This window comes from Tiliqua scincoides, chromosome 3, assembly GCF_035046505.1.
Source record: "Tiliqua scincoides isolate rTilSci1 chromosome 3, rTilSci1.hap2, whole genome shotgun sequence".
NCBI classification, from domain to species: Eukaryota; Metazoa; Chordata; class Lepidosauria; order Squamata; family Scincidae; genus Tiliqua; species Tiliqua scincoides.
The window spans coordinates 66,111,100-66,136,390 of record NC_089823.1 but is presented as its reverse complement, the minus strand read 5'-3'; the positions used below and the strand labels follow the sequence as shown (position 1 = coordinate 66,136,390).

General features: G+C 43.2%; 1 protein-coding gene across 1 annotated transcript in view; it reads right to left on the bottom strand.

Moving 5' to 3' along the window:
* The window catches only part of PDXK (pyridoxal kinase), a 64,329-nt gene extending 42,445 nt beyond the window's left edge, over positions 1-21,884 (bottom strand). The window contains exon 1 of the mRNA XM_066622419.1: positions 21,540-21,884. Within this exon, the coding sequence (XP_066478516.1) occupies positions 21,540-21,692 (153 nt within the window). The 5' untranslated portion in view covers positions 21,693-21,884. The remainder of the gene's footprint in view (positions 1-21,539) is intronic.
* Between the last annotated feature and the right edge of the window lie 3,407 nt (positions 21,885-25,291).

The window sequence follows — 25,291 nt, the reverse complement described above, 5'->3', positions numbered from 1 at the left end:
TTTACTCCCAGGGACATTGCTATAGGAGTGCAGCCTTACAGGGTTATTATAAAGACATCACAATAATACACATTAAGTACTTTGCACATGCAGAAAGTGCAACACAAAAGCCAAGTACTATATTATATCCCTCCCCCCCCCAACTCTAAATTGGCTCACTTTTTTGTTCTTGCATACATTTTTCTCACAATGCTGCTTGGTAGTTGTAGTGCAGGCAGATCAGTGTGCAAGGTTATGCACTGTCCTACAACCATGCAACACTCTCTTCATACTCACTTTTCTAATATGAATTCCTGTCCAATGCTCTGCATTGACTATTACAGAACCCCATCTGGGCAAAGCACCACCAGCATTGGCAGTGGCATCTCTGCTAGATTCATTTCTCAATTTCTTATCCCACCCCTACAGGCATTAGCAGCAGCTTTTCCCTTTGGACCAGAAAAAGAGGTCTCTTCTGTGATTGTGTGGTTTTTCCCATTTATGCCAAGTTCTCACTGACTGATTCTGGTAAACAGACAGGGTGGGCTCCTGGCAGGGTGGAGTCTAAAGGGCTAGGAGTGGTTGATTTGGAGAATGGAATATGGAAACTATGAGAAGGAGCTCCAAGGGAAAGAAAGGATTTCTGTACTACACTGCAAGGCAGTTGTTCAACCTATTCACTTTCACAACCATGTATGCCTGCAACATGGGGAACACACTGCAGGTTTGTTGTATACAAGGCAAAGTGCTTTATTCCAAATGGACAGAATTTGGTTTTCCCACTTCATGAGGCTTGCTTTTGTCAAGCTCACATTTACATGATACACTCCAAGGGCAGAATATGTACATCACTGTAAGTTATATGAACATTTTTCAGCCTAGAAAAGATATGCCTGAGGGGTGACATGATTGAGACATACAAAATTATGCAGGGGATGGACAGAGTGGATAGGGAGATGCTCTTGACACTCTCACATAACACCAGAACCAGGGGACATCCACTAAAATTGAGTGTTGGGAGAGTTAGGACAGACAAGAGAAAATATTTCTTTACTCAGCGTGTGGTTGGTCTGTGGAACTCCTTGCCACAGGATGTGGTGACGGCGTCTAGCCTGGACATCTTTAAAAGGGAATTGGACAAGTTTCTGGAGGAAAAATCCATTACGGGGTACAAGCCATGATGTGTATGCGCAACCTCCTGATTTTAGAAATGGGTTATGTCAGAATGCCAGATGCAAGGGAGGGCACCAGGATGAGGTCTCTTGTTATCTGGTGTGCTCCCTGGGGCATTTGGTGGGCCGCTGTGAGATACAGGAAGCTGGACTAGATGGGCCTATGGCCTGATCCAGTGGGGCTGTTCTTATGTTCTTAAGTGTTCAAGTTCATCTGAGGAAAGGGCAAATATACACTAACTAATCACCAATGTGGCAGCTGACTTTCTGAACACCTAAGGCTGCAATCCTATAAGTATTTACCTGGGAGTAAATCCCATTAACCTCCATAGGTCTTAATTCTGAGTAGACATACTTAGGATTGTGTTGCAAGTCAGGATTATAGATCACACAGACACAAAAATAGGCAGCAAAGCTTGCAATAGTATCCATTTTACTGAAAGCAGAGGATCATTTTCAGGGGGAAGGGAGATCATTTTGAAATATACTTGAATATTGTGAGTTAGATAATTTGCACAGTAGTCCGATATTATCACCACTTAACTGTAACAAATCACTTCTGCGTGCAAAGCCATTCTCCCACTTGTCTCCTTTCCTCAGAGGAAATTCCTGTTTTCCAGGAGAATGGATGTATATAGAATTTTCAAATCTATAATGAGTTATTCCTGCACTGACCTCTTTGAGGAGTGACTAGTAACATCTGGAGTGAGTCAAGAATAAAATCTCAGGTTCTTATTGCTTAGATAGACTGCACCTGCTGCTGTCTGCTCCACAGTGAATTAGATCAAAAGCTATGCAGCAAGAAGAACCCTCCCCAACTCAAATACATAGCTTATATTAATCTGCTTGAATAGCTGTTAAATCCCTTGATGAAATTGGCAAGTTGCAATGCATTGCTTGACAACTGCATTGCAGAATCATAACCTTCCTCTACTAGACAATTCCAGAGTTCTAAGAACTGCTCCAAAACACATCACTAAATTAAGAATAGCATTTAAGAAAGTATGCTTGAACAGACATGTCTGATGTGTTACAGGATGGCAGTTTAGGTGCCAATTTCCAGGTAGAAGGGATTTGATTGGAAAATTAATATTGTAGTTCACAGTAAACCATGTCAGCCCTTCAGAAAGTTACAGTGCTTTAAAGCAACAACAGTTTCAGACAGACTGGTTTCTTTTATTAAACTGCGCACCTCAATATCTGGACAAAGACATTTTCTCCAGTGTCAAATTAAGTGCGTGTCAGATAGGATTAATGATGCCTTGTAAATTTTTTATTATCATATTTATAGCTTCTCCCCCCTTCTATATACTTTATCACCACCTATGGTTACCACCTGGAGGTCATTACTCACCTGCATATTAATTCAATTTAAATGTACGTAAAATTCATCATTCCCTAGCACTGAGGCTAACCTAGGGCAAAATTAAATCTACACTGAAAGTAGCCAAAACAGACCATTTATGTTGGTTGCAAAAGGCAGTAATAGGGGCTTCTCACATACTATTATTATTATTATTATTAATAACAGTATTTATATACCACTTTTCAACTAAAAGTTCACAAAGCGGTTTACAGAGAAAAATCAAATAACTAAATGGCTCCCTGTCCCAAGGGCTCACAATCTAAAAAAATGCAAATGAATACCAGCAGACAGCCACTAGAACAGACAGTGCTGGGGTGAGGTGGGCCAGTTACTCTCCCCCTGCTAAAAAAAGGAGCACCCACTTGAAAAAGTGCCTCTTACCCAATTAGCAGGGGTACTAATGCTTCTTTCATCATATGTCCAACATAGGTAGGGTGGGATGGTGGACTTAGTAAATTAATTTAATAGTTGGAAAAGGAGCCAGAACAAACTTATGTCAGCCTTGCATGGTACATTCAAAGTAGACCTATCCAAGTTTGTTTATCCAAAATAAAAAAGAATGCCCAGAAAACTTCCTTCTACACTGTTATTCCTATCATTATTAATACTACCACTACAAAATATTTACATACCACTTTACAACAAAAAGTTCTTGAAGTGGTGCACGTACTGAAAGAAATGAGAAAACGGTTCCCTGACCCCAAGGGACTCACAATCAAGAAGTCTGAAGAGAGACACTAGCAAACAACTACTAGGAAAAATGTAATGTTGGTTTCAATAGGGACAGTCTCCCCCTGCTAAATATAAGGGACATCTCCTTGTCTTTAAAAGGCATCTCTTGCCCAGGGTGCAGTGTTTATTAGGAGTTGCTAATTAGTCTAATGGCTAACTACATACTAATTAAATGCTTGTATGCAATAAAATACTTCTCTTCCTGTTGATCCTATAGCAACTTGTCTTAAGCGGCATAGGCTGCAATCCTATACATCAGGGGTTTCCAAACCCCGGCCCAGGGGCCAAATGTGGCCCGCAGCAAGCCTCTATCCAGCCCACAGCCAGCCTCTTGTCCCCTGAAAGCCTCTGGCCCACTCGACTGAACATGACCAGAGCTGTGCTCCGATTGCATCTGGAGGGTGTTCTGAGGGCCGGAGAGGCTGAGTGAATGAGCCCACTCATTCATTTATTCATTCATCTAAGTTCCATCTCTAATTTATTTAAATTTTATATTTAAATTTTTTCTGGCCCTCAGCACTGCACCAGATAGTTCATGCGGCGCTCTGGTCAAAAAGTTAGGAGAACGCTGCTATACATGTTTACCTGGGAGTAGGCCCCAATGAATTTAACAGTGTTTACTTCCAAATGGATATGCATTGGATTACTAACACAATCCGATGCATATCTACACAGAATAATAATATAATAATATACAGTATTTATATACCGCCTTTCTTGGTCTTTATTCAAGACTTTATTCAAGGCGGTTTACACAGGCAGGCTTATTAAATCCACGCAGGGATTTTTACAAATTGAAAGAAGGTTCTCTCTTTCAAGAACCACCACATTCAAGGTGTTACACTCCGATCTGGTTTAACATTCTGGCCTCCATCCTCCCACGCTCCGAGCAGATGGAACAGCTCAGCTGCAGCTTGCCAGCTGCTTCAAGGTCGCACGGTGCCGGTGGCCTCGAACTGGCGACCTTGTGGATGTTAATCTTCAGGCAAATGGAGGCTCTACCCTCTAGACCAGACCTCCTGACCTCCAGAATCTATTGGATGTTGCAGTCTGTAGACTTGTAACAGAGGTAGAATAAAAAGAAAAGGTTTTTTTTTTTAAACCAAGTTGTTTTCATAAACACACCCAAATTTTTTCGGGGGAAGGGTGCAGAAGTATGATTTTACCATACAAACAAAGCCACTGTTCAATGTGTTTATTGCAGTCTAATTCCCAATACTCTTTTACTAGGATGAATTTCACAGTGGTAAACGTTACACCGTGCTTCAAACAGAGAGCCAAGATTCTGTCCTCATTTGCACTTGGAGTTGTGCAAGTTAAGTGCAAAGCAGAACTCCACTACCCAGGACTTCTGCTTTATCAGGTGAGGTGGAACTCTTTCAGAGGAGATGCTTAAGCTTTCTTGAGTCTTCACTTCTCCCCCTATGAGTTCACCTCCAGATGCAATAGTGCAGCAGAGTATGCTTGTGCAATGTTGTGAAGGGAAAGTGGGGGTGGGGGAATTGGGATACGGTATACTAAGGGTCTTTAGCTTTGCTTTGACATTTGGGGGCATGACCCATTTTGGGAAATTGTGCCCCAAGAGAAAACAGGATAAGTCAGGCAATACTTTATACACTTGTTATATTTCATCTCAGACAAACTGCTTTAGAAGTCCAAATAACTACAAAGCAGAACATAATGGCTAGCATAGGTCAACCAATCACAAATTGGTTCTACCCAATTTCATCTCTCTTGTTCTCTATTCTTTAACAACAGTGCATCAAGCTGATATAATAGGACTACAACATTTAGCTGTATTTGAAAGAACTGAATACAGTGAGACACTGAAAACTCATTAAGATTTTGGAGATACATTGCCTGGGTCATAATGCATTACAGTGAATAGGCAATTGGCTGACAGATAAGAAGCAAAGCAACAATGCATCATGCTGGGAATAGGTGTTCAGTTAGCCATTTCAGAGTTTAGTAGTAGAAACAGTGCTGATTCATGTATTCTATATGACCTTGAAGAGGTCATTACTGTCCAAAGCAGCAGCAAATGTAACTTTCAACTGGGTTGTTTTAACTTGTCCTGGTTCTTTTTAGCTACAGGCATGTGTCACTTAACCTTGACAGTGGTCAAAGCACGAAGAGGCTCTTAATGAAGTAGTCAGGACTCCCATAGCCTGCAGCGGAGTGTCTGTTTGCACAACAAAGAGGTTCTTAATGCATAGAAGAGGCAAACTATCTCAAGTAGCCTTAGCAGCCAGCTACTGTCTGGCAGGGAGTGTCTGTTTACACAAAGGCACTAGACTGGGCTCAATGTTCACTTAACAACCTAATATGTTAAGTGGCACACACCTGTATATCAAACACAGCCCAAAGGAAGCCTGCTGTGCTTAAAGCCATGACTGGTCACTGATTATGCATGATTATAAGTGAGAACAGATATAGGCAGTGTATTCAAGAAATGTATGGCTAGTTCTGCACATCCAAGGAGGCTTTGGATCTGTGCTTTTCAACACTGGTAATATTCCACAGTATCAGAGATGGCACTTGGCTCCAATGTCGTGACAAGTGTGTACCACTGCTCTGCTCGGTCCAATCCTGCTGAAAGTGGAGATGACTGGGACAATAGTGCAACAGGATGGACCTGAGCAGCAACCAAGTCCTTCAAAAGGACAATTGTTTGCGTAAGGAGGGTATGACATAAGCTGTGGGGAAAGCCAAATTGCAATCTATGGCGGGAGCAGCAGTGCTCATAGAAGTGATACTTACAAAAGGTGGTGCAGGCACCTCTTGAATTAAATGGTCTTGATTTGTATGTTTTTGAAATAGTGCAATTTGCAAATTAATACCAGAATTTTGATTTGAATGTGCTTATTTTTAAAATGCACAGTAAATTTTTCTACACATCCTCATGTTTGGCAAAAAGCATAGATTTGGCCAATATTTGGATCATTTTTCAGTGTGAAACCAAGGCTGGAAAACCTTCAACTGCCTTGAATGGGGAGCCTACAGCAAAAAAGATACAAAAACAACAGTGGATTAAACTAGATGTGATCAACCAATTTCAGCAAACGGAGCACGCATCAGATGTAGTCCAAATGCTTTGTTTAAGTGAGAGCACTTGTCATAAAAATCAATATATTTTGTGTGTATCTTGTTTTTAAACACCACACAACCAAAACAAATGTGAAGCATTTTTAAAAAGGTTTTGTTGGCACAATCAGAACATAACCTGAAATGTGTATATGAAAGTTTTCACGAATACAAGAAAACAAATGAGCTTTTATGAGGCAAGATTCTGTATTAATTACAACATTGATGCAAAGTTTGGAGCTAAAGCTTTGAAGCATTGCTAGTATGTGCTTCTGAATTCTGAGGGCATGTTTCTAGGCCCACATTTGGACTAAGGATGCTGTTAGCAAAACAGCAGATGTTCTTTCTACTGAAGTTAGAAATGTGTTACAATAGACATCTAGCTGTGAGAAAACAAACATGTCACATTTCCGTCACAAGTTCTGGTGTGGATTTTTTAAAATTCTCTATTGACACAGGCTTTTAGCTGAAGTTTTTTTCTTACTGCAAATAGCACAAGGGGGGTGAAATCAGGATCAGAACTGTGGCAGGAACAAAATGTTAAAGCCCTTCTCCTCTATCAAAGGAGAGGCATAATTTAGTCTCAACAGGTGAAGCAATATTAGGACTATAACCAAATTTGTTCATTTTATATCTCCTCTGTTATGGTTTGGATATTTATTTATTGGATTTGTAATCCACCTTTCTCCCCAAAGGGCACCCAATTTATTTACTATTTATTTATTTGGATAAATACACTGCACTGGTATCACCCAATGACATGTGCCTGCACACACGATCTCTCTCGCACATACTCACTCTTTTCAGCACCATCTACAACAGTGTTTCTCAACCAGTGGTACTGATACTACCACTGGTACTTGTGGTATCTGGTGGTACTCATGGGACCCCTGAACACATGCTGCCTGGCAGCAAGACCATGACACAACAGACCATTAGAAAGCTCCAAAGCATGCTTTTCTGCTCTTGAATAAGTCCTCCCATCCACCCTCAGCCTCTTACTGGTGTTTGTCACATTGCATCAGGGCTCCTACCCCAAAAGTAACTGACAGTGTAACTGGCGATGACATCTGGTGGTCCTTGGAATAGGTGGACCATGTGAAATGGTATGGTTGAGGACAAATGTTGAGAAATACTGATCTACAACAACTTCCCTCACTCAGCAATGGAACAATTTCTCCTGTAGTTTACTTGTATAATCTTCTACATCTGGATGATGTCCAAAGCAATCAGCTTCTTTCATTCTATTTGCTTATTATTATTAACAGTATTTATGTACCACTTTTCAACAAAAAAGTTTGAAATGGATTACCAAGTCTTATCCATTGAACTTTAATGTCAGTCCAACTAACAGTTAAATAAGAGTTATTGTGCCTTCTTCACAAGTCTCTATTTGGATAACATAAGCATGGACTGCGTAAGCACATGTTGGAGAGCTGTAAACTGAATATCTCATCGTGAACTTTACAAGAGCAAAAGAGAATATGAAAACAGCAACCAAACAGGAAGTTTACATATGCCCTACTGAATCACGCAAAAGGCCCATCTACTCTAGCATTCTTATTCCCACTGTGGGCCCCTGCTACTGCTCTTCAGAGGTTATGTGGCCACTGAACCTGGAGATGGTACACAGCCATGATAACTAGGAGCCATTGATTGACCTGATCGGCATGAATTTATTCAGTCCCTTTTTAAAGTCCAAACCTGTACCAAGCCAGTACCTATAACCACATCTTGTGGTAACCAATTTCATACACTGATTATGCACTGCTTCCCTTTACCCTTCCCATTTTAAGTAAGCAACATCTCTAAAAAATCCAAAACAGGTTAGTAAAACATTTTCCTCCTCCTTCATCCTAACATAATACTGAAATGCCTACTCAGACTCAGGCTCTCTCAAACATTGTCCTAATGAGTCAAGGAAAACCCTGTTTCTCAGTCTGAGAAAGTCAATGACAACAAACCAGACTGGGTATCTCATATCAAGTCTGGTGAGGCTGAGAAACAATGACTGGGTGAAGTTTGTGGTCTTCATAGCTGAGTCGGATTTTGAACCTAAGTTTCCCCCAGCCCCTGCCCAACACTCTCCTATACCACACTAGCTTTCCTGCTTAATGCTGCTGGAACTGTACTGGTCCCACTCAGCAAACATTTGCAATGGCAATGAAGTTGTTGTTCCAAGATAAGATTCCTTCAGCTGGTTTACAAAACTTAGCCCTACCTCATGAAATCATTGTAATACTTGGACATCTCCGGCCCTAAAACTCATCTTTCCCAAATATGCAACTCCTATCAATCACATACAGCTCTGTTGTTTTCTTGTTGGAAAAATTAAAGGCCAGCCAGACACGGCAACACTAGACCTGTTAAAATTTTACCAGTAACAGTTAAGGACTCCAATTTCTGAACTGTGAAATTGGGTTGCCAATGACAGATTATTTTATTTGATTCTTTTTGCACAGTTGGCTACAAACATGGACTGCTTCTTTACTACATTTTTTAACCTGTTTACTACAGTTCATTTTTATTTTTAAAAAAGCTTTCATGTCCTTCTATAAATAGCAGTGAAACGTCAGGATGAGTCAGAACACTGAAGCATCTTTCATTTCTGATTCAGGGCAATTTAGCCTGCAGAGGCTCCCAACGACCACTTACCTTCGCCATCAGAAACAGCTGCCACTACAGAGCACAGATTAGCTTCACAGCTTCTACATTGCATCAGAGCAAATTCTGGCATGCTCTGACGTCTGCTCCAGGACTGACTTGCATGATGATTTTCCTCTAGTGGAGGAAAAAAATAAGTTTTGCCTTCCAGATACAGGGAGGCCATAGACAAAGCAGATTTCCGAGCCATGCAGTCTCTTATCGCTAACAAGAATGACCCTCAAACCCTATTTAAACGTTTCATATGAAGCAAAAGCTTGATGAGATGGACACCCTATTCAGGCGTCACGAGCTTTGCCTTTATTCCATTCATAATTGGACCAAGTGACAAGAGCAGGGTTGCTTAACTGCTAGAGCAGGCATCACTGAAATACTGCAGACACTGTAACAAACATTGCCCTTGGGGTAGGGAAGGACCAGGGGAGACACCAACCCAGCCAGGACTCAACCCCCCTCCACCACCCTCAAGAGCAATGCTTATTTATTTTTTGCTTACTCCAAGCCAGGTCCCAATATCATACATGCCCTGGTCAATTACTGCACCAAATGTTTTACATAAAAGATTTTTATTAAACTTAAGGGAGTTCAATTGCTCCATAAAAACATTTTCATATGCAACACAATAGCTTTAAAAACAAGAAATCTTAAAGAGGCTAAAACTATACTTACAAATCTCAGTATTGCTTCCACTATCAAGCTATAAGCTTCCTTCCCCCTGCACTCACTTTTCCAGGCACCCAACCCCAGGTTTTATTCCTTAGTTGTTAATACCCTACACCTGACCCAGCCCATCTTAAAGGGGAAGGGACTTGCCCCACCCCGTGACACGCCCCTCCCAAGTTGGAAGAGATTCCAGCCAAAACTGGAACTATTCCAACCCACGGAATGAGATCCACATTAAAATTAAAACCATAAACATTTCACTATCCCGTAAGATACAGTGCCTGCACTATGCCTATACTAGGACTGTCAATCATCTTGTGGACCCCATCTCCGTGACAATGAATCGGCCACAGAATTTAAAACTCCCCGAATATGGGAGATAGAAAATGAATAATCTTGTAAAATCAGTGACCATCTTAAAATCCTTTGGTTAGAAGACATACGCTCCAAACTCTGAAGGGGACTATGATCACTCTGGATTTGAAAATGGGTGCCTAAAAGAAAATGGCGTAACTTCATTACTGCCCAAACTACAGCTAATGTTTCCTTTTCCACAGTGGAATATGCTTGTTCACGCTTCAGCAATTTACGAGAAAGAAAAACAATAGGCTTAAGTTGACCTTGATGATCATACTGGGCCAAAATTGCACCCAGCCCACAAGAACTTGCATCCGTCTGTAAAATAAAAGGCTGTGAATAGTCTGGTGCAGTTAAAATAGGTGCCCTAGCCAAACACTGCTTGAGAGTATCAAAAGCTATCTGACTAGCTAGAGTCCACTTAAGTTTTTCAGGAGCATTCTTTCTTGTTAAATCTGTAAGTGGAGCAACAATCTGGCTATAATTCTGTACAAATCGCCTATAATAACCCGACAAGCCCAAAAATGCTAACAAATTTTTCTTAGTTTTTGGAGGTTCCCAGTCTAATACACTCTTAACTTTAGCCTGCAATGGTTGAATTTGTCCTCTCCCTACTCGAAACCCCAAAAAATCTACATATGACTTAGCAAACTGACACTTGGATAACTTAACCATAAGCCCCACCTGCTGGAGTTTTGTGAGGACCAAATCTAAATGTTTCAAATGTTCCTCCCAGGAATTTGAAAATATACAAATATCATCCAAATAAGCAATTGCAAAAGTACTAAATTCACACAAAACTAAATTCATCAACCTTTGAAATGTCGCTGGAGAATTTGCAAGTCCAAAAGGCAAAACTTTAAACTGGAATTGTCCAAATGGTGTAGAGAAAGCAGTTTTACATTTACTATCTTGTGCTAGTGGTACTTGCCAAAACCCTTTAGATAAGTCCAGGCAAGAAATATACTGAGCTCCACTAACTTGGTCCAAAAGATCATCCACTCTTGGTAAGGGATGAGCATCAAATGTTGTTATCTTATTAATTGGACGGAAATCAACACAGATTCTAAACTGTGGATCTCCATTCTCATCCAACCCCTTCTTGCCAACCACTACTGGGACACTAGACCATGGACTAGCTGCAGGCTCAATAACATCTAATTCCAACATCTCCTGTATTTCTTTTTCTAAAATCTGCTTCAACTTCCCAGAAAAAGGACGACACTTAGTCTGAATAGGAGCACTATGACCAGTATGAATAGAATGTTCAACAAGAGTGGTTCTGCCTGGTTTGTTATTAAAAACAACAGAATGTTCCTGTAAAACTTCTCGTAACTGGACTTGTTGATTCCATGTCACATCCTCAGGCAACTCCATTGTTTCCACCCCATCTGGTTCCTTAGTCTCTGCAAGAAGATCTCTATCAATCCTGCCCTCCTCCTCCTCCTCCAATCTTAAGGTTAAGACAGAAACAACATGTTCATAATAAGGTTTTAACCTATTAACATGGAGAACTTTTGGTTTCTTATGTCCCTCCACTGGCACAATCAAACAATTAACATTAGACAAGCATTTTTTAACAATATATGGACCCTCCCATTTGCCCTGCAGTTTATCTTGACGATCCGGTTTTAACACCAAAACCTTAGATCCTGGTACAAATGAACGTATACGACATTTTGCATCATAACGTTCTTTCTGAGAGGCACGTGCCCCCATCAAATTCTTTTCAGCACATTCCCTCACAGTTTTTATTGTTGACTGAAGAGTTGTCAAATAGTCCTTCACTGGAACCGGCATATGCTGAAGCTTACCCTGCCAATGTTCTTTAAGTAAATCCAAGGGTGTCCTCAATGAGCGTCCAAAAACAAGCTGATTAGGACTAAAATCCAGTGATTCCTGAGGTGCTTCCCTAAATGCAGAAAGTAAAAGTGGAAGCCCCAGGTCCCAATCTGCCCCATGATCAGCAACATAAGAGCGTAACATTTGAGTCAAAGTCTGAATTGCTCTTTCAGCTACCCCATTCCCACGCTGATTATACGCTGCTACAGGAAGATGTTGAATACCTGATATCTCTGCCATTTTTTGTATTAATTTACTCACAAATTGAGGTCCCTGATCTGAAATCAGTGTGCGAGGCACTCCTAACCGTGCTGAAAAATCAAGAAGTACCTTTGCTACTACTGGAGCAGTAATGGATGATAATGCAAATCCTTCCACATACCTTGAAAAATGGTCAAGAATCAAAAGAATATAACGTTTCCCAGTCTTAGTTGGACTCAAAGGCCCGAGAATATCTAAAGCAATTGTTTCAAAAGGTGCTGAGGGAAATGGATAATGTTGCAATGGAGCCCTAGTTTCATCAGTTGGTATTCCTCGAAATTGGCAAGTTTGACATACTTTACATTTCTGCTGAACATCTCGCCAAATTCCAGGCCAATAAAATTGCTCAGATAATCTAGCCAAAGTCCTCTTAGCTGCCAAATGCGCTCCCCATGGGGATGCATGTGCAGTATTCAGGAGGAGTTCCCTAAAAGCAGTAGGCACAACAAGTTGTCTGGCAGGTTTCCATTCAGAAGAATGACCTTTACGCACATAGACCCGATAAAGGAGGCCTTGTTTCCAAAAAAAACCTTCACTCATTTCTGCCATATCTTCTTCTCTTGATACTGCTTTCTCTCTACAACTTGCCAATGACAAATCAGATTGTACCCATTCCCTAAACTCACGTTGAGCAACTTCACTCTCCAATGCCATAGTCCATGCCTCTCGCAATTGTTGTTGTTCTTGATCTTCCAACTCATCTACCCTTTCTGCACTCATAGACAATGCTGCCCTTGCACCCTCCACATTACTACTTCCATCCTGACATATAGCCTGTGCACGGGTAATAGCTAAAATTTGCGTAGTACGACAAAGGACATCAGCCCCTAAAATCAAAGGTGGTACGGGCTCAGGATGTATTATAACTGGAACTTGAGCCTCAAAATCTCGAAACTTAATATGAATTTTTGCAACTTCAAAATAACGTGTTGAGGTTGCATATGACCTAGCACCCATACAAACATCTTTACAAATCATATCTTCTGTAATCAAGGTCCTAGATACACATGACACATCAGCTCCAGAATCTAAAACAGCACGGACCTTCATACGTCCATGAAACAACTCCACATCCTCTTCCCTTTGCTCAGATGCCCATTTTCTTTGTTCAGGAGTAATCCACTCATCTGGTCTAATCTCTCTCCTTCCTTCAGGTTTTCTCAAAAAAATTGTGTTGACTCTCACTGAACACTGTGCCACTGTCCCCAAGGCCTCTTGAACACCCACCTCTGTGTTCTCAACAGAACTCATCCTTCCTGCCACTACTTCTGACTCAGCAACCACCTCCCGCTGATGACTTGTAACTACCCTTGGCACAACATCTTTATTTAAATTTTGAGACTGTCCATTTGCCAATGCAGTTACTGTAGAGCCTCCCAAACCTGTAAGAGTAGATACTTCCTCATGAACATCTTGTAAGGCTTTGGCCACACCCTCCTGTTCTCTAATTTCTGTAAGAGCAGCCACATCCTCCACTAATGGATGCTTAATATATCGAACCTGTGGGCGACCACCCTTAGCATCCCCTCTTGCCTTATACTGCTCACAATCCCTTTTTACATGGCCAGGTTCCTTACAAAAAAAACAAGTAATATGGGATGCAGTATCTACTAATGGAAGTCTCTCTCTTTCCTTAGACTGTCCAAGCCCTTTACAAACAGTACAATTTGACTCACGAGGAGCTGACAGTTCCTGAGAAACTGCCTGCACTTCCCGCTGTTCTCTATGTGAGCCTATATCATACTGTCTCTTCTCCCACCCACGATCAAACCGTGGTCGTTGTTCTGGGACTCGACGCAGATTAAAATCTCCTGGTCTCCTTGCAAGTATAGCATCTCCCAGATCTGCAGCTTTCTGGGGTGAATCCGGCTTCTGATCCTCTATCATAGCTGTAAGATCTACTGAGAGTAAAGAATAAAATTGTTCTTTAAGAACCACATTCCTTAACTGCTGCAGGGTCGTAACTTTTTCTGCCTGCAGCCATAAATCTAATCTGTGTTCAAGCTGAGATATAACCTCTACTAATGAATCTCCAGGCTGTCTCTTGAACTGACGAAACCTCCTACGCAGACCATCAGAAGTAAGGGCTAGTCTGCGAGTAAGAGCATCCTTAAATTGTTGGTAAGTAGCTTCCTCTGATAAAGATGCCAAAATGTTCACAGCCACTTTATCTTGAACCAAAGGAGTAAGAAACTTTAAATATTTACTTTGTTCCACTCTGTTCTGTCTCATAGCTCTTTCAAACAAACACAAATAGTCCAAAATATCCACATTAGATGCCCATCTTGGTAGAGTACGTGGATCAATCTGTGGTTCTTTCTCCATTTCTAACCGACGCTGATACTCTCTCTCTTTTTTACGATCTCTTCTGTCTTCCTCAAAAAATTGACGCTGGTCCTGTAACATCTGAGTCTGTACTTGCAGGAGCTGATACATTAAACTCAACTCCCCCTTCATAGACCCAGCAACCTCAGAAGCACTTCCTTCATTGGAGGTATCAGGCAAAACTTTGTGCTTAACTTTCAGGCGAGCTCCAAAGTCCCGAGCCCCTCCTACAGCACCATCATATCCATCATTGTCTTCTTCCATCTCCTTTAAATTATCCAGTTCTCCAGAATACTTAGGAAGTGACATTGTTACTCCTTCAGACTGCTCCTGAAGAAAATGAAACTTCAAACGCTCCGTCTTGGGAGTAGGGAAACTCTGCAACAACTCCAATTCAGCAGCTGAAAATTGTACTGCTCCCAGAAGTAACTTAGCAGCTCCTTTCCCTAAGCTATTTTCCTGTTGCATTCCTCACTCCACAAAACAAAAAACAGCTACTGCAATTGCATATTAATCAGTGCAAATTGACCAAGGACCATGTATCATTGGTTAGCACCACCCAGTTCTATTCCAAGTGACCAGCACCACTATTCCTTCTGTTAGGTACAGGTGTGCATCACCAAACACCGTGACTCACCACACCCACCTAACAATTCACCACTGGAGGTACCCACCACTAATTACCATGCCAGACACTTAGTAGAGTCCACTACTATTTACCATGTCAGGCACTTAAGAACCCTGGCTGCCACCATGTAACAAACATTGCCCTTGGGGTAGGGAAGGACCAGGGGAGACACCAACCCAGCCAGGACTCAACCCCCCTCCACCACCCTCAAGAGCAATGCTTATTTATTTTTTGCTTACTCCAAGCCAGGTCCCAATATCATACATGCCCTGGTCAATTACTGCACCAAATGTTTTACATAAAAGATTTTTATTAAACTTAAGGGAGTTCAATTGCTCCATAAAAACATTTTCATATGCAACACAATAGCTTTAAAAACAAGAAATCTTAAAGAGGCTAAAACTATACTTACAAATCTCAGTATTGCTTCCACTATCAAGCTATAAGCTTCCTTCCCCCTGCACTCACTTTTCCAGGCACCCAACCCCAGGTTTTATTCCTTAGTTGTTAATACCCTACACCTGACCCAGCCCATCTTAAAGGGGAAGGGACTTGCCCCACCCCGTGACAGACACAACTCCAAATACAACTAGATCTGTAATACCTTTATTAACACAGCAACTAGTAATGTATAGACTGGTTTACTGGGGGGGGGTGCGAGGGCTGAGTTTACCAGGAAGGGGGAGAGAGAGAAAGGCTGAGATCTGAAATATAACACAGCTACAATATAGCTGCATAGTATTAGGAAAGCTACTAATGCCAACGCTATGCAATATAGGGGTACCAGGACCAACCAACTTCATTGTACCTGTATGTTGTAAGAATTAACTAGGGGGATAAGAATAGGCCCTCAGTTTGGCTGTACTTGTCGTAAGAGACGACTAAACAGCCACCGGGTAGATGGGACTCGTCAGCCTGGGAAGGCAGCTCATCTGAGAGAAGGAAAACTCTGATCCCAAACCTCCACTGCCTTGTGGCTACATCCAGTTATGGAAAAGGCTTCAGGAGTCAACCTCGAGGCAAAATCCGGAACTGGAGTGCCTGAGGCAGTTCATGGCTGAACACAGTCACGTTCTGGCAACTCCTGCGACGCCGCTGGAACCAACCGTATTGGCCTCTGCCTTTCCATTGGACCATTTCAGCGACGTGGAGGGGGGGATTTGCTGCATGGGTAACAGCCTATCCTCCATACCTACTTTACCCAGGCTTCGCGCACTGGAGAGGACACTCTGTTCCAGAACCACCATTCAGAGCGTGACACCATAGTCTTCTGAGACTGAAAGATGCCAACATGTGAAAAACACATTAGAAATGGCTATTCAAATGCTTATTTTTTTCTAGTAATTCTTTTTCTGGTAAATTATTAAAATGTTTATTTATAGCAGTGTCTCCAAACCCTGGCCCGGAGGCCAGATGCGGCCTGCAGCAAGCCTCTATCTGGCCCAGGCTCTTGCCCCCTGAAAGCCTCTGGTTCCACTCAATGGAACACGACCACAGCTGTGCTCTGGTTGTGTCTGGAGGGTGTTCTGAGGGCCAGAGAGGTTGAATGAATGAGCCCATTAATTTATTCACTCACCTAAGTTCTACCTCTAATTTATTTATTTAAATTTTATATTTAAATTTTTTTTACGGACCTCAATACCATGCCAGATATTTGATTCGGCCCTCTGGTCAAAAAGTTTGGAGACCCCCCCCAATTTATAGCTTCACTAGCTTTTTGTTGAAAAGTAATTAGTTATTTGGTTAGTGACAATTAATAAAATTCCATTCCATATAAAGTTTGGCAGTATAGCATACTACCAACAAATAAAGTTTTAAAAATCTAAATGTACATGAATTATGCCTCCTCTCAGTGAGATGGCATGATGCTGCATAGAATGCTTTCTTATACCCAGTTCCTAGAGAAATAAAAGTGGCTTGCATGGCAGCATGGTGCAATGGTACTTCTGCAGGGCCTATTGAAGTGAACAGACTTGCAGGACTACTGTCTTATCCAGACATCTACTGTCCTGAGGGCAGTGGTTTCCCCAAGAACTAGCCCCACTCCTCCAAGTAATGCGCAAACTTAGCTTGTTCAAACACACCTCCTGCCTTCATCACTACAGAAAACAGGTAGAAACAAGACTAAGCGTACATGTCACTGTCAGGGCTAGAATAGGAGATTCCTAAATAGGATTTATTATGCAGTGTAGAAAAACATTTTCATTCTCCCTCCCCCCAACATACACACACTATTATCTTTTTCAGTATCTTTTTCAGGTTCAGAATTCAGAACTGGTTCAGAATTCAACAGTAAGAAGCATACTACAACTAGAAATTCTGGAGTTTCACCCTTCATTTAACATGCTTACTCTGCCTTTTCATGGAAAGACCCTCAGGGGTGCCAACAATAACAAATTTAAAAAGACAAGAAATAGCAAAACCAACCCTGAAAATACTGATCACCACAACACAGCCACAACAAAATATTCTAAGTAAAAATAGAGCTTACACGCCAACAATATACTTATTCCCCTCCATAAGCTTGCTAAAAGAACCAACCCTGCTAACAGAAAGGCAAGCAGGCCCACTGGGGAGAGCACTCCACAGCCTAGGCACACAAGTGAAAAGGTCTCATCTCTTGTTCCCACCTGCTGGATTCCAGACAGCACAGGAGGACACAGAACAGAGCTGATGTTATCAAACTGAGTGCACAGGTAGGTTCATATGGACAGCCTCTGGAACACTTGGATAAATGCCATTTCATGACAGTACCTCACTACTTCCTCTATCGACAACAATTTGTGACAGTTCTTCATAAAGAACTGCTCAAGTATGTCTGTCATTCTCTGTAGTGGAAAAATCAATCCAAGAGATTCACTGCTTCAAAATGGATTTTTCTCTTAAAGTGCAACTCCCATAACATTTAACAGCTCCCAGCAATTCTTGTCAGGCTTCTAATATACTTTAAAAGAACAACGAGGTACAGGTACTATAACATTAAAAAACACACTGCTAATTGGCAAAGTATCATTAGAAACACTCAAGAAGAATTGTCAGAAGTTTCAAGACTCTTCTTCCTCACATGCCACTGAAAAGTTTTTCTAAATGAGGGGGGAACATTCCATCACACAGTCGTCCACCTGCAGTCTGAACTAAGGCTATGCCATGTGATTCTTCTGAGTGTGTACATCAGCTTTAAGGACCTCTTAGCTCTAGCAACAGAATATTGATGTTGTCATTCCAGCCACAGCTCAATCTGAAAGCAACTAAATAGAATTTTCTAAAAGTGAAATATCCCAATCCTATGTACTGTATATTCACTTTATAAATTCCACTGGATTTAATAGGACATACAGTATTTCTGTGTGTGTTCAACACTACATAATAAGTGAAGTTTATTTTCAATTGATTTGTGTTTCTACACCTCCAAAATTACTTTTCTTAAAGTAAAAGATAGAAGAGACATCACTGCCACAGAGATGCACACAGGTCTTTCAAACATTCCAGCACTGCAATAGCTGGCCCAGAAAGACAAAAAGAAGTGCTATACATATACTGCATACAATTTCAGTAGCAATGGCAGATACTGAAGTATGCTGCTGTTCTAAACTATCAATGCTCAGTTGGTAGTTACATGTGACAAAGTTGTAACTAAACCAGTTACCACTTGTCAAAACCACAAATGGCTCTTGCTGGAAAAAAGGCAATTCTCCATTCCAATACAAACATGAGTACTCGGTGCACATGCTTAATGCTTCTAGGAGTGGCACACAGTCAGTTACTAAATAGTGTCATTATTTAATTATTTGCAGCATTTATACCCCGACTTTCTCCCCAAGGGAACTCAAAGCAGCTTACAAAAGGGCAGGTACAAAAAAGTAAAAACACAGTTAAAACTGTACTCTGCCCAAAAAATCCATAAAACTTTAAAACAAGCATTTTAAAAAGCCATAAAACAATTTACAACAGAAAAACTGTCATACTTTTTCTGTTCAGCTAAGTCAAGCCAAGAAGAGACTAGCTAAGGAGAGCAAGGACACACACACCAGCAAGCTAAATTACGTCACAGCATTTCTAGGGTACTTAAAAACATATAACATAATCCATTTCCAGAATAACAGTAGCTAACAAAACGCTTAATCTTCACCATGGCAACTTTCTCCTGCTGACGTTTCATCAGGTTACCAGTTTAGGGCAAACTCCAGAAGAGAGGCCTTATCACTCTGCAACAGGGAAGAGCAGAAAAGTGCTGTGGTACCTTGGAGGCCAACTAGTGGCATGTGCTGTCAGTCAGAAGTTGCTTTCAATTGTTTTTACTTTTTTATATTTTAAGCAACCTTGGTGGGACAGACAGACAGCAAGTAAATATGTTAACTAAAATGTTTAGTTCAACAGACAAACCAAGGAAGAGATGATGAGTCTATAAGCACAAATCCAGAAAAAAGAATGAATGCCAATCTGGGATCTCTCCCAGTCTCTTAATGGAGTTTTTCAGGCTGCAGTTTGTGATGGTAGTTGTCTCCCTTTTGCCACCACTCCAGTACTCCCACTGCAGCAGATGGTACAAATGATGCTGTACAAATGATGCTAGGTGAAGGTACAGAAGATATTTAAAACTTCTTTAAGCAGTGCCTAGTAAATAGGTGTTTTACATTGAACAATACTTTAGAAGCTTCTTTAAAAACCCGGAGGTTCTTCAGATGTAGTCATATAATCACTGTTTTACATATGGGAGGTGCTCAAATAGACTGTCACCTTCTCCCCATACACAAGTAATGTGTATAGTGACAGCCAATAAGCCCAGTATTCAGCTGGTATGCACTTTACAGCTGTGGTATGCACTTTAACCACAGTTCAGTATATACAATAACCCCATTGGCCTGTGTTCAGCTGCACAAGCCCTTTGTGAAATAAATAGCTGTGGGCCAGGTTACTTATTTATCTTCTATGGTTGTCAGTGCAATAAGTGCAGATCAGTGCAAAATATATACCTCCCTACATTACTCATAAAGTCACTATCCTTTTCTGATTCTCTGGGATCAAATGACACCTCGAAACATTACATTTTATACTTAGGCAACATGCAAAAAGCAGTTTGAAAGTATTTTCTAAAACAAGCTGGACAGCATTTTGATTTCTAAAAAGTCTTGATTCTTATTTGGGACCAAGATGCCCCTTCAATTCCAATATCATTTAACCCATTTCTGCCCAGCCCACAGGTGTACACATTTGATCCCTGATGCTTATATGCAACATTTGGCAGAAATGGTTCAATTAAAAAAACTGCCTAAATCTCAATTATTATAGTAACTATCCCATTAACATCTTGCTTTTCACACACCTTGCACTCTTGTTGATGATATTTTATCATCTTTTTGCACAAAGTGTAAGTTAAGAACATGCCATTAAAAATCCACTCCAGGCTTAGAAGAGGCTGGTGAACATTGACAAGATAAGACAATCTCAAATGAAGGTAGACAGCCAGATTGCAATGTTAAAGAATAAAGTATGTTAATTAATAATGCTGTAGATCAGTGGTTCCCAAACTGTGACCCGTGGTTCCCTGGGAGAGCCATGGAAACCAGCCAGGGGAGAAACCCTTACAAAAAACCCACCACCCTATACAGTATAGCAGTGGTTCCCAACCTAGGGTACGTGTACACCCGGGGTACTTGCCAGGACCTTTAGGGGTACTTGAAAAAGAATTGAATACTGGCAGAAAAAGGCAGGTCTCTATTAGTATACCTATGAGGGTACAATTTATGGAAATGGGCTGCCAAGGGGTACACAAGTGAAAAAATGTTGGGAACCATTGCGATATAGGATCGTAGCCCTAATGGGGAGCAACGGCCATTGGCCCAATAGGTCAAAGGAGCTGCCAGTCGAAAAAGTTTGGGAACCACTGCTGTAGCCCTTTAAAGGATCCCTGATTGCACTTGATCCTGAAGCTTGATCACCTTCAGGAAGCCCAATTAACCCATTTCTGCCCAGCCCACAGGTGTACAGATTTGATCCCTGTTGTGTATACGCAACGTGGGGCAGGAATGGCTTGTGAGGGGTTTTGTTGGAAGTTGGGGAAGAGGATCATCATGGTGTCATTCTGGCTAGCCTTCCCCTGTCACTTTCTCCCCTGCTCCAAAGCTCAGAAGTGCGGCAGGGCTGTTAACCTTGCCCCCCCCCCCATCTTCCTTGATCTCAGCCTCTGAAGCCAGCAAGCGCTGCTTCACCACAGCAAGTGCCACCCAAGCACCCAGGGAGAGCTCTGCCCACCCTGGGATGCCACTGCTGGCCTGCAGGTAGTACCTGCGGCAGGAGCTTCACAGGCACGAGGTCGCCTTTGCCAAGCCTCACCTGGAGAGAGGAGCCGAGGCTTGCATGCGCCAGCTGGGCAGGGAGCCCGCCAGGCCGCCGGCCCGAGGGGGCTGCAGGCGGGAGAGGGACGGCGCCCACCTCAGGTGCCCCTCCGTGGCTCGCCCTCGCCTACCTGCAGGGGGAAGGCGGCTGCCCTGTTGCCCACGTAGCCGCGCACGACATGGCTCTGGATGGAGAGCACCCTGCACTCCTCCTCTTCCTCCATGCCTGGAGCGGGCGCGGCGAGCCGGAGACCTGCTGCTGCCTGCGGAGCTGCTCGGCGCATCCACGGCCGGCCAAGGACGGCCGAGGGAGAGAAGGAGCGCGGCGGAAGCGCGGGGAGCGAGTCAGGCGATCGGCGCAGGCACCTCAGCCTCCCCTCGCTTACATCACGGCCGAGACCGAGCCGGCAGCCGCTCCCGCGAAAGCCATTTAAAGGCGCCGGCGCCACACACGCGGCGGCGGGGAGAGGCCGGCGCGCACATGGGAGCCAGCAGCCCCCGCACGCGCTGCGGGGAGGGCAGGCTCGACCCCGCCGCGCGCGCTGCCGGCGGCCTTCCCAGGCAGCCGCCCACGCGCCAGAGACGCCCACGCCTTCCGTGGCTCACTTCCCAGTCGTGAGGGCTGAACTGCCGCCAGCTGCGGCGCCCACGACGCCGGGCTTGGCCCACAGCCACAACAGCCCGCTGGATCAGGCCATAGCCCATCAGGTGCCTCAGGGAGCACCCAAGACACCTGCATCCCCGTGCCCTCCTTGTGCCTGGCATGTCATAAGGAGCCCACTGGATCAGGCCATGGGACTGTGGTCCAGCTTCCTGCACCTCACAGTGGCCCACCAAATGCCTCAAAATGTGGCAGACCAGAATGGTTGGCCACCAAAGGCCCACCAAATGCCTTACAAAATTATGCAGGGGATGGACAGAGTGGATAGGGAGATGCTCTTTACACTCTCACATAACACCAGAACCAGGGGACATCCACTAAAATTGAGTGTTGGGAGGGTTAGGACAGACAAAAGAAAATATTTCTTTACTCAGCGTGTGGTTGGTCTGTGGAACTCCTTGCCACAGGATATGGTGATGACGTCTAGCCTGGACGCCTTTAAAAGGGGATTGGACAAGTTTCTGGAGGAAAAATCCATTATGGGGTACAAGCCATGATGTGTATGCGCAACCTCCTGATTTTAGAAATGGGTTATGCCAGATGCAGGGGAGGGCACCAGGATGAGGTCTCTTGTTATCTGGTGTGCTCCCTGGGGCATTTGGTGGGCCGCTGTGAGATACAGGAAGCTGGACTAGATGGGCCTATGGCCTGATCCACTGGGGCTGTTCTTATGTTCTTATATTCTCAGGGAGCATCCAAGACACCTGCATCCTGGTGCCCTCCTTGTGCCTGGCATGTCATAAGGAGCCCACTGGATCAGGCCATAGGTGCATCTGGTCCAGCTCCCTGCACCTCACAGTAGCCCACCAGGTGCTGCAGGGAGCACCCAAGACCACAAGACACCTGTATCCTGGTGCCCTCCTTGTGCCTGGCATGTCATAAGAGCCCACTAGATCAGGCCATGGGACCATCTGGTCCAGCTTCCTGCACCTCACAGTGGCCCACTAGGGAGCACACAAGACAACAGGAGGCCTGCATCTAGGTGCCCTCCCTTGCATCTGACCTTCTGATGTAGCCTACCTCTAAAACTAGGAGGTTGTGCATACCCTTCACAGCTTGTATCCTGTGATGGACTTTTCCTCCACAAATCTGTCCAATTCTCTTTTAAAGGCACCTAGGCCAGACGCCGTAATCACATCCTGTGGCAAGGAGTTCCACTTACTAATTACATGCTGGGTAAAGACATTTCTTTTGCCTGTCCTAACTCTCCCAACATTCAGTTTTAGTGGATGTCCCCTGCCTTCCTTGGGCTTAGCAAGGCCAGAGTTACACACTGTTCAGGGACCCATAAGAAACCACCAAGAGTATCGTAGCACCTTGCAGAGATTCCTTGTGGCATAAAAATTCTGGAGCGCTACTTTATGAAGCTTGGGCCACAAAAATATCTGTTAAGCTCTGAAGGGGCCCAAAGCAGAAACATAACTAGGGTGGAACCTAAGGGCACCTGCCCCAGGATCTATCAAGTGGGGACATGTGACTGCCCCCAGGCTCTGCTCTAGTTATGGAGGAGGTGCTGGCAGCTTTGTGCACCCTGCTCAGGGTGACCAGATGTCCTTTTTCCAGGATATGTCCTGTTTTTTAGCTTTATGTCCTGGAAAAGAACTTAAACCCGTTAGGTCCCATTGGGTCCCGTTAGGGAGAAGGGCGGGATAAAAATAAAGTTTTATTATTATTATTTATTATTAAACATCCTCCTTTTCCCTGTAAGCAGGTCCCTGCAGGAGTGCAGAGCCTTCTTGTAGTTAATTTTATGTAATAAATTATATATACACTATAGTTTTAAACTTAATAAGTTAAATAGTACTTAAATTAACCTCATGCAGTCAATACACGACTGTTTCTAGTTTTTATTTTGTCATATCCTACATTTTTCTTGGATGTCTTACATTTTGGGGTGCCTTGTCCTCTCCTGCAGTTGTGACATCTGGTCACCCTGGCCCTGATCAATCTCCTCTGAAGGCTGGGGGCCTCCACAGGAGAAGAAATGGGGTGCACAAAGTGGCCGCAGCAAGCACCCCCTCCTCTGGGGAGAAACTAGAAGTGATGTCACTGCCCCAGGTGGCAGGGCAGCACTCAACAGATCTGGCCTCAGAAAAGCCTGTTTTCTGGTTTGGGCACAGTAGAATAACACTAGTCCTTAGGAATTCATCACCAATCTTAGATGTTTTGCCAAATTCCTGTTAAATTTGGCCTATAAAACTTACACCCACTTCAAGCAAATTAGCCCCCCCCATCACAGCTCACTCTAGCAGTATATGAACCTACTGCAGTATATAAACCTACTGCACCAGCAGGAAGGTGACTAGTAGGTGGCTTGCCAATAAGGCTGCAGGGTCCATCCTCCCAGTTCTCCAAGCAACAATTCTTCTAGGTACAGCAGCAGCAGCACCTCAGCTCTCCACCACTCAGCAGTCTCTGTTTGGTTAATCCATCAGTCAGTGTGCCAGTTCATTAATCTGTTAGCTGGTTTGTGAGTCAGGCTGTTCATTTGTTAGCCAGAAAGCCAGTCTAATAAGCTAGCAAGTCTCCTCTCTCTCTTCAAGTACAACACACAAACTCTACCTTCAAGTGCTGCTTATATCCTCTAGTAGTGGCTACAGCTGCAAAGCACATTCACTGCTATTTAGGGCCCTGGGGTTAACCCTTGGTTCCCTAGCTGATCTTGAGCACAGGGCCACTGCTAGTACCACACCCTATCTCCTTGGGAGGAGGCCTCTTCCAGGTTTTTCCCCTACAGAGGCTCCCTCATCCTGATTGGATCACCACCCACACACAAACAAAAACATACTAACAAAGGTCACTGCCACACTAAATGCAGAGCTCAGATCTCAGAGCCCAATCCTATGTATTTCTGCTCAGAATTAAGTCCCATTAGAGTCAATGGGGCTTACTCCCAGGAAAGTGTGGATAGGATTGGGCTGTCAATCTCTTACACCAGTGTTCTTCAACTTTGGGGTTGGGAACTCAGTGGGGTCATGAAGCCTCACTTGTGGGGTTGCAGCAACTTAAGGGAGTGAAAAAGGTTGAAGACCACTAGACTAGAAAACCATCAGATAAAGGGGGAGGCATCTGGTGTACCTCTTCAGGTACCAGGATGTTGTGTCCCAGTCCTGTTCTTAGCAACTGTGCTAAAATAGCTTTCACTAGTCCTCAGTCTCATGCTTTATTTTTTGGGTCATATCATGAAAAAGGTTGAAGACCACTGAACTACACAATCCCTAC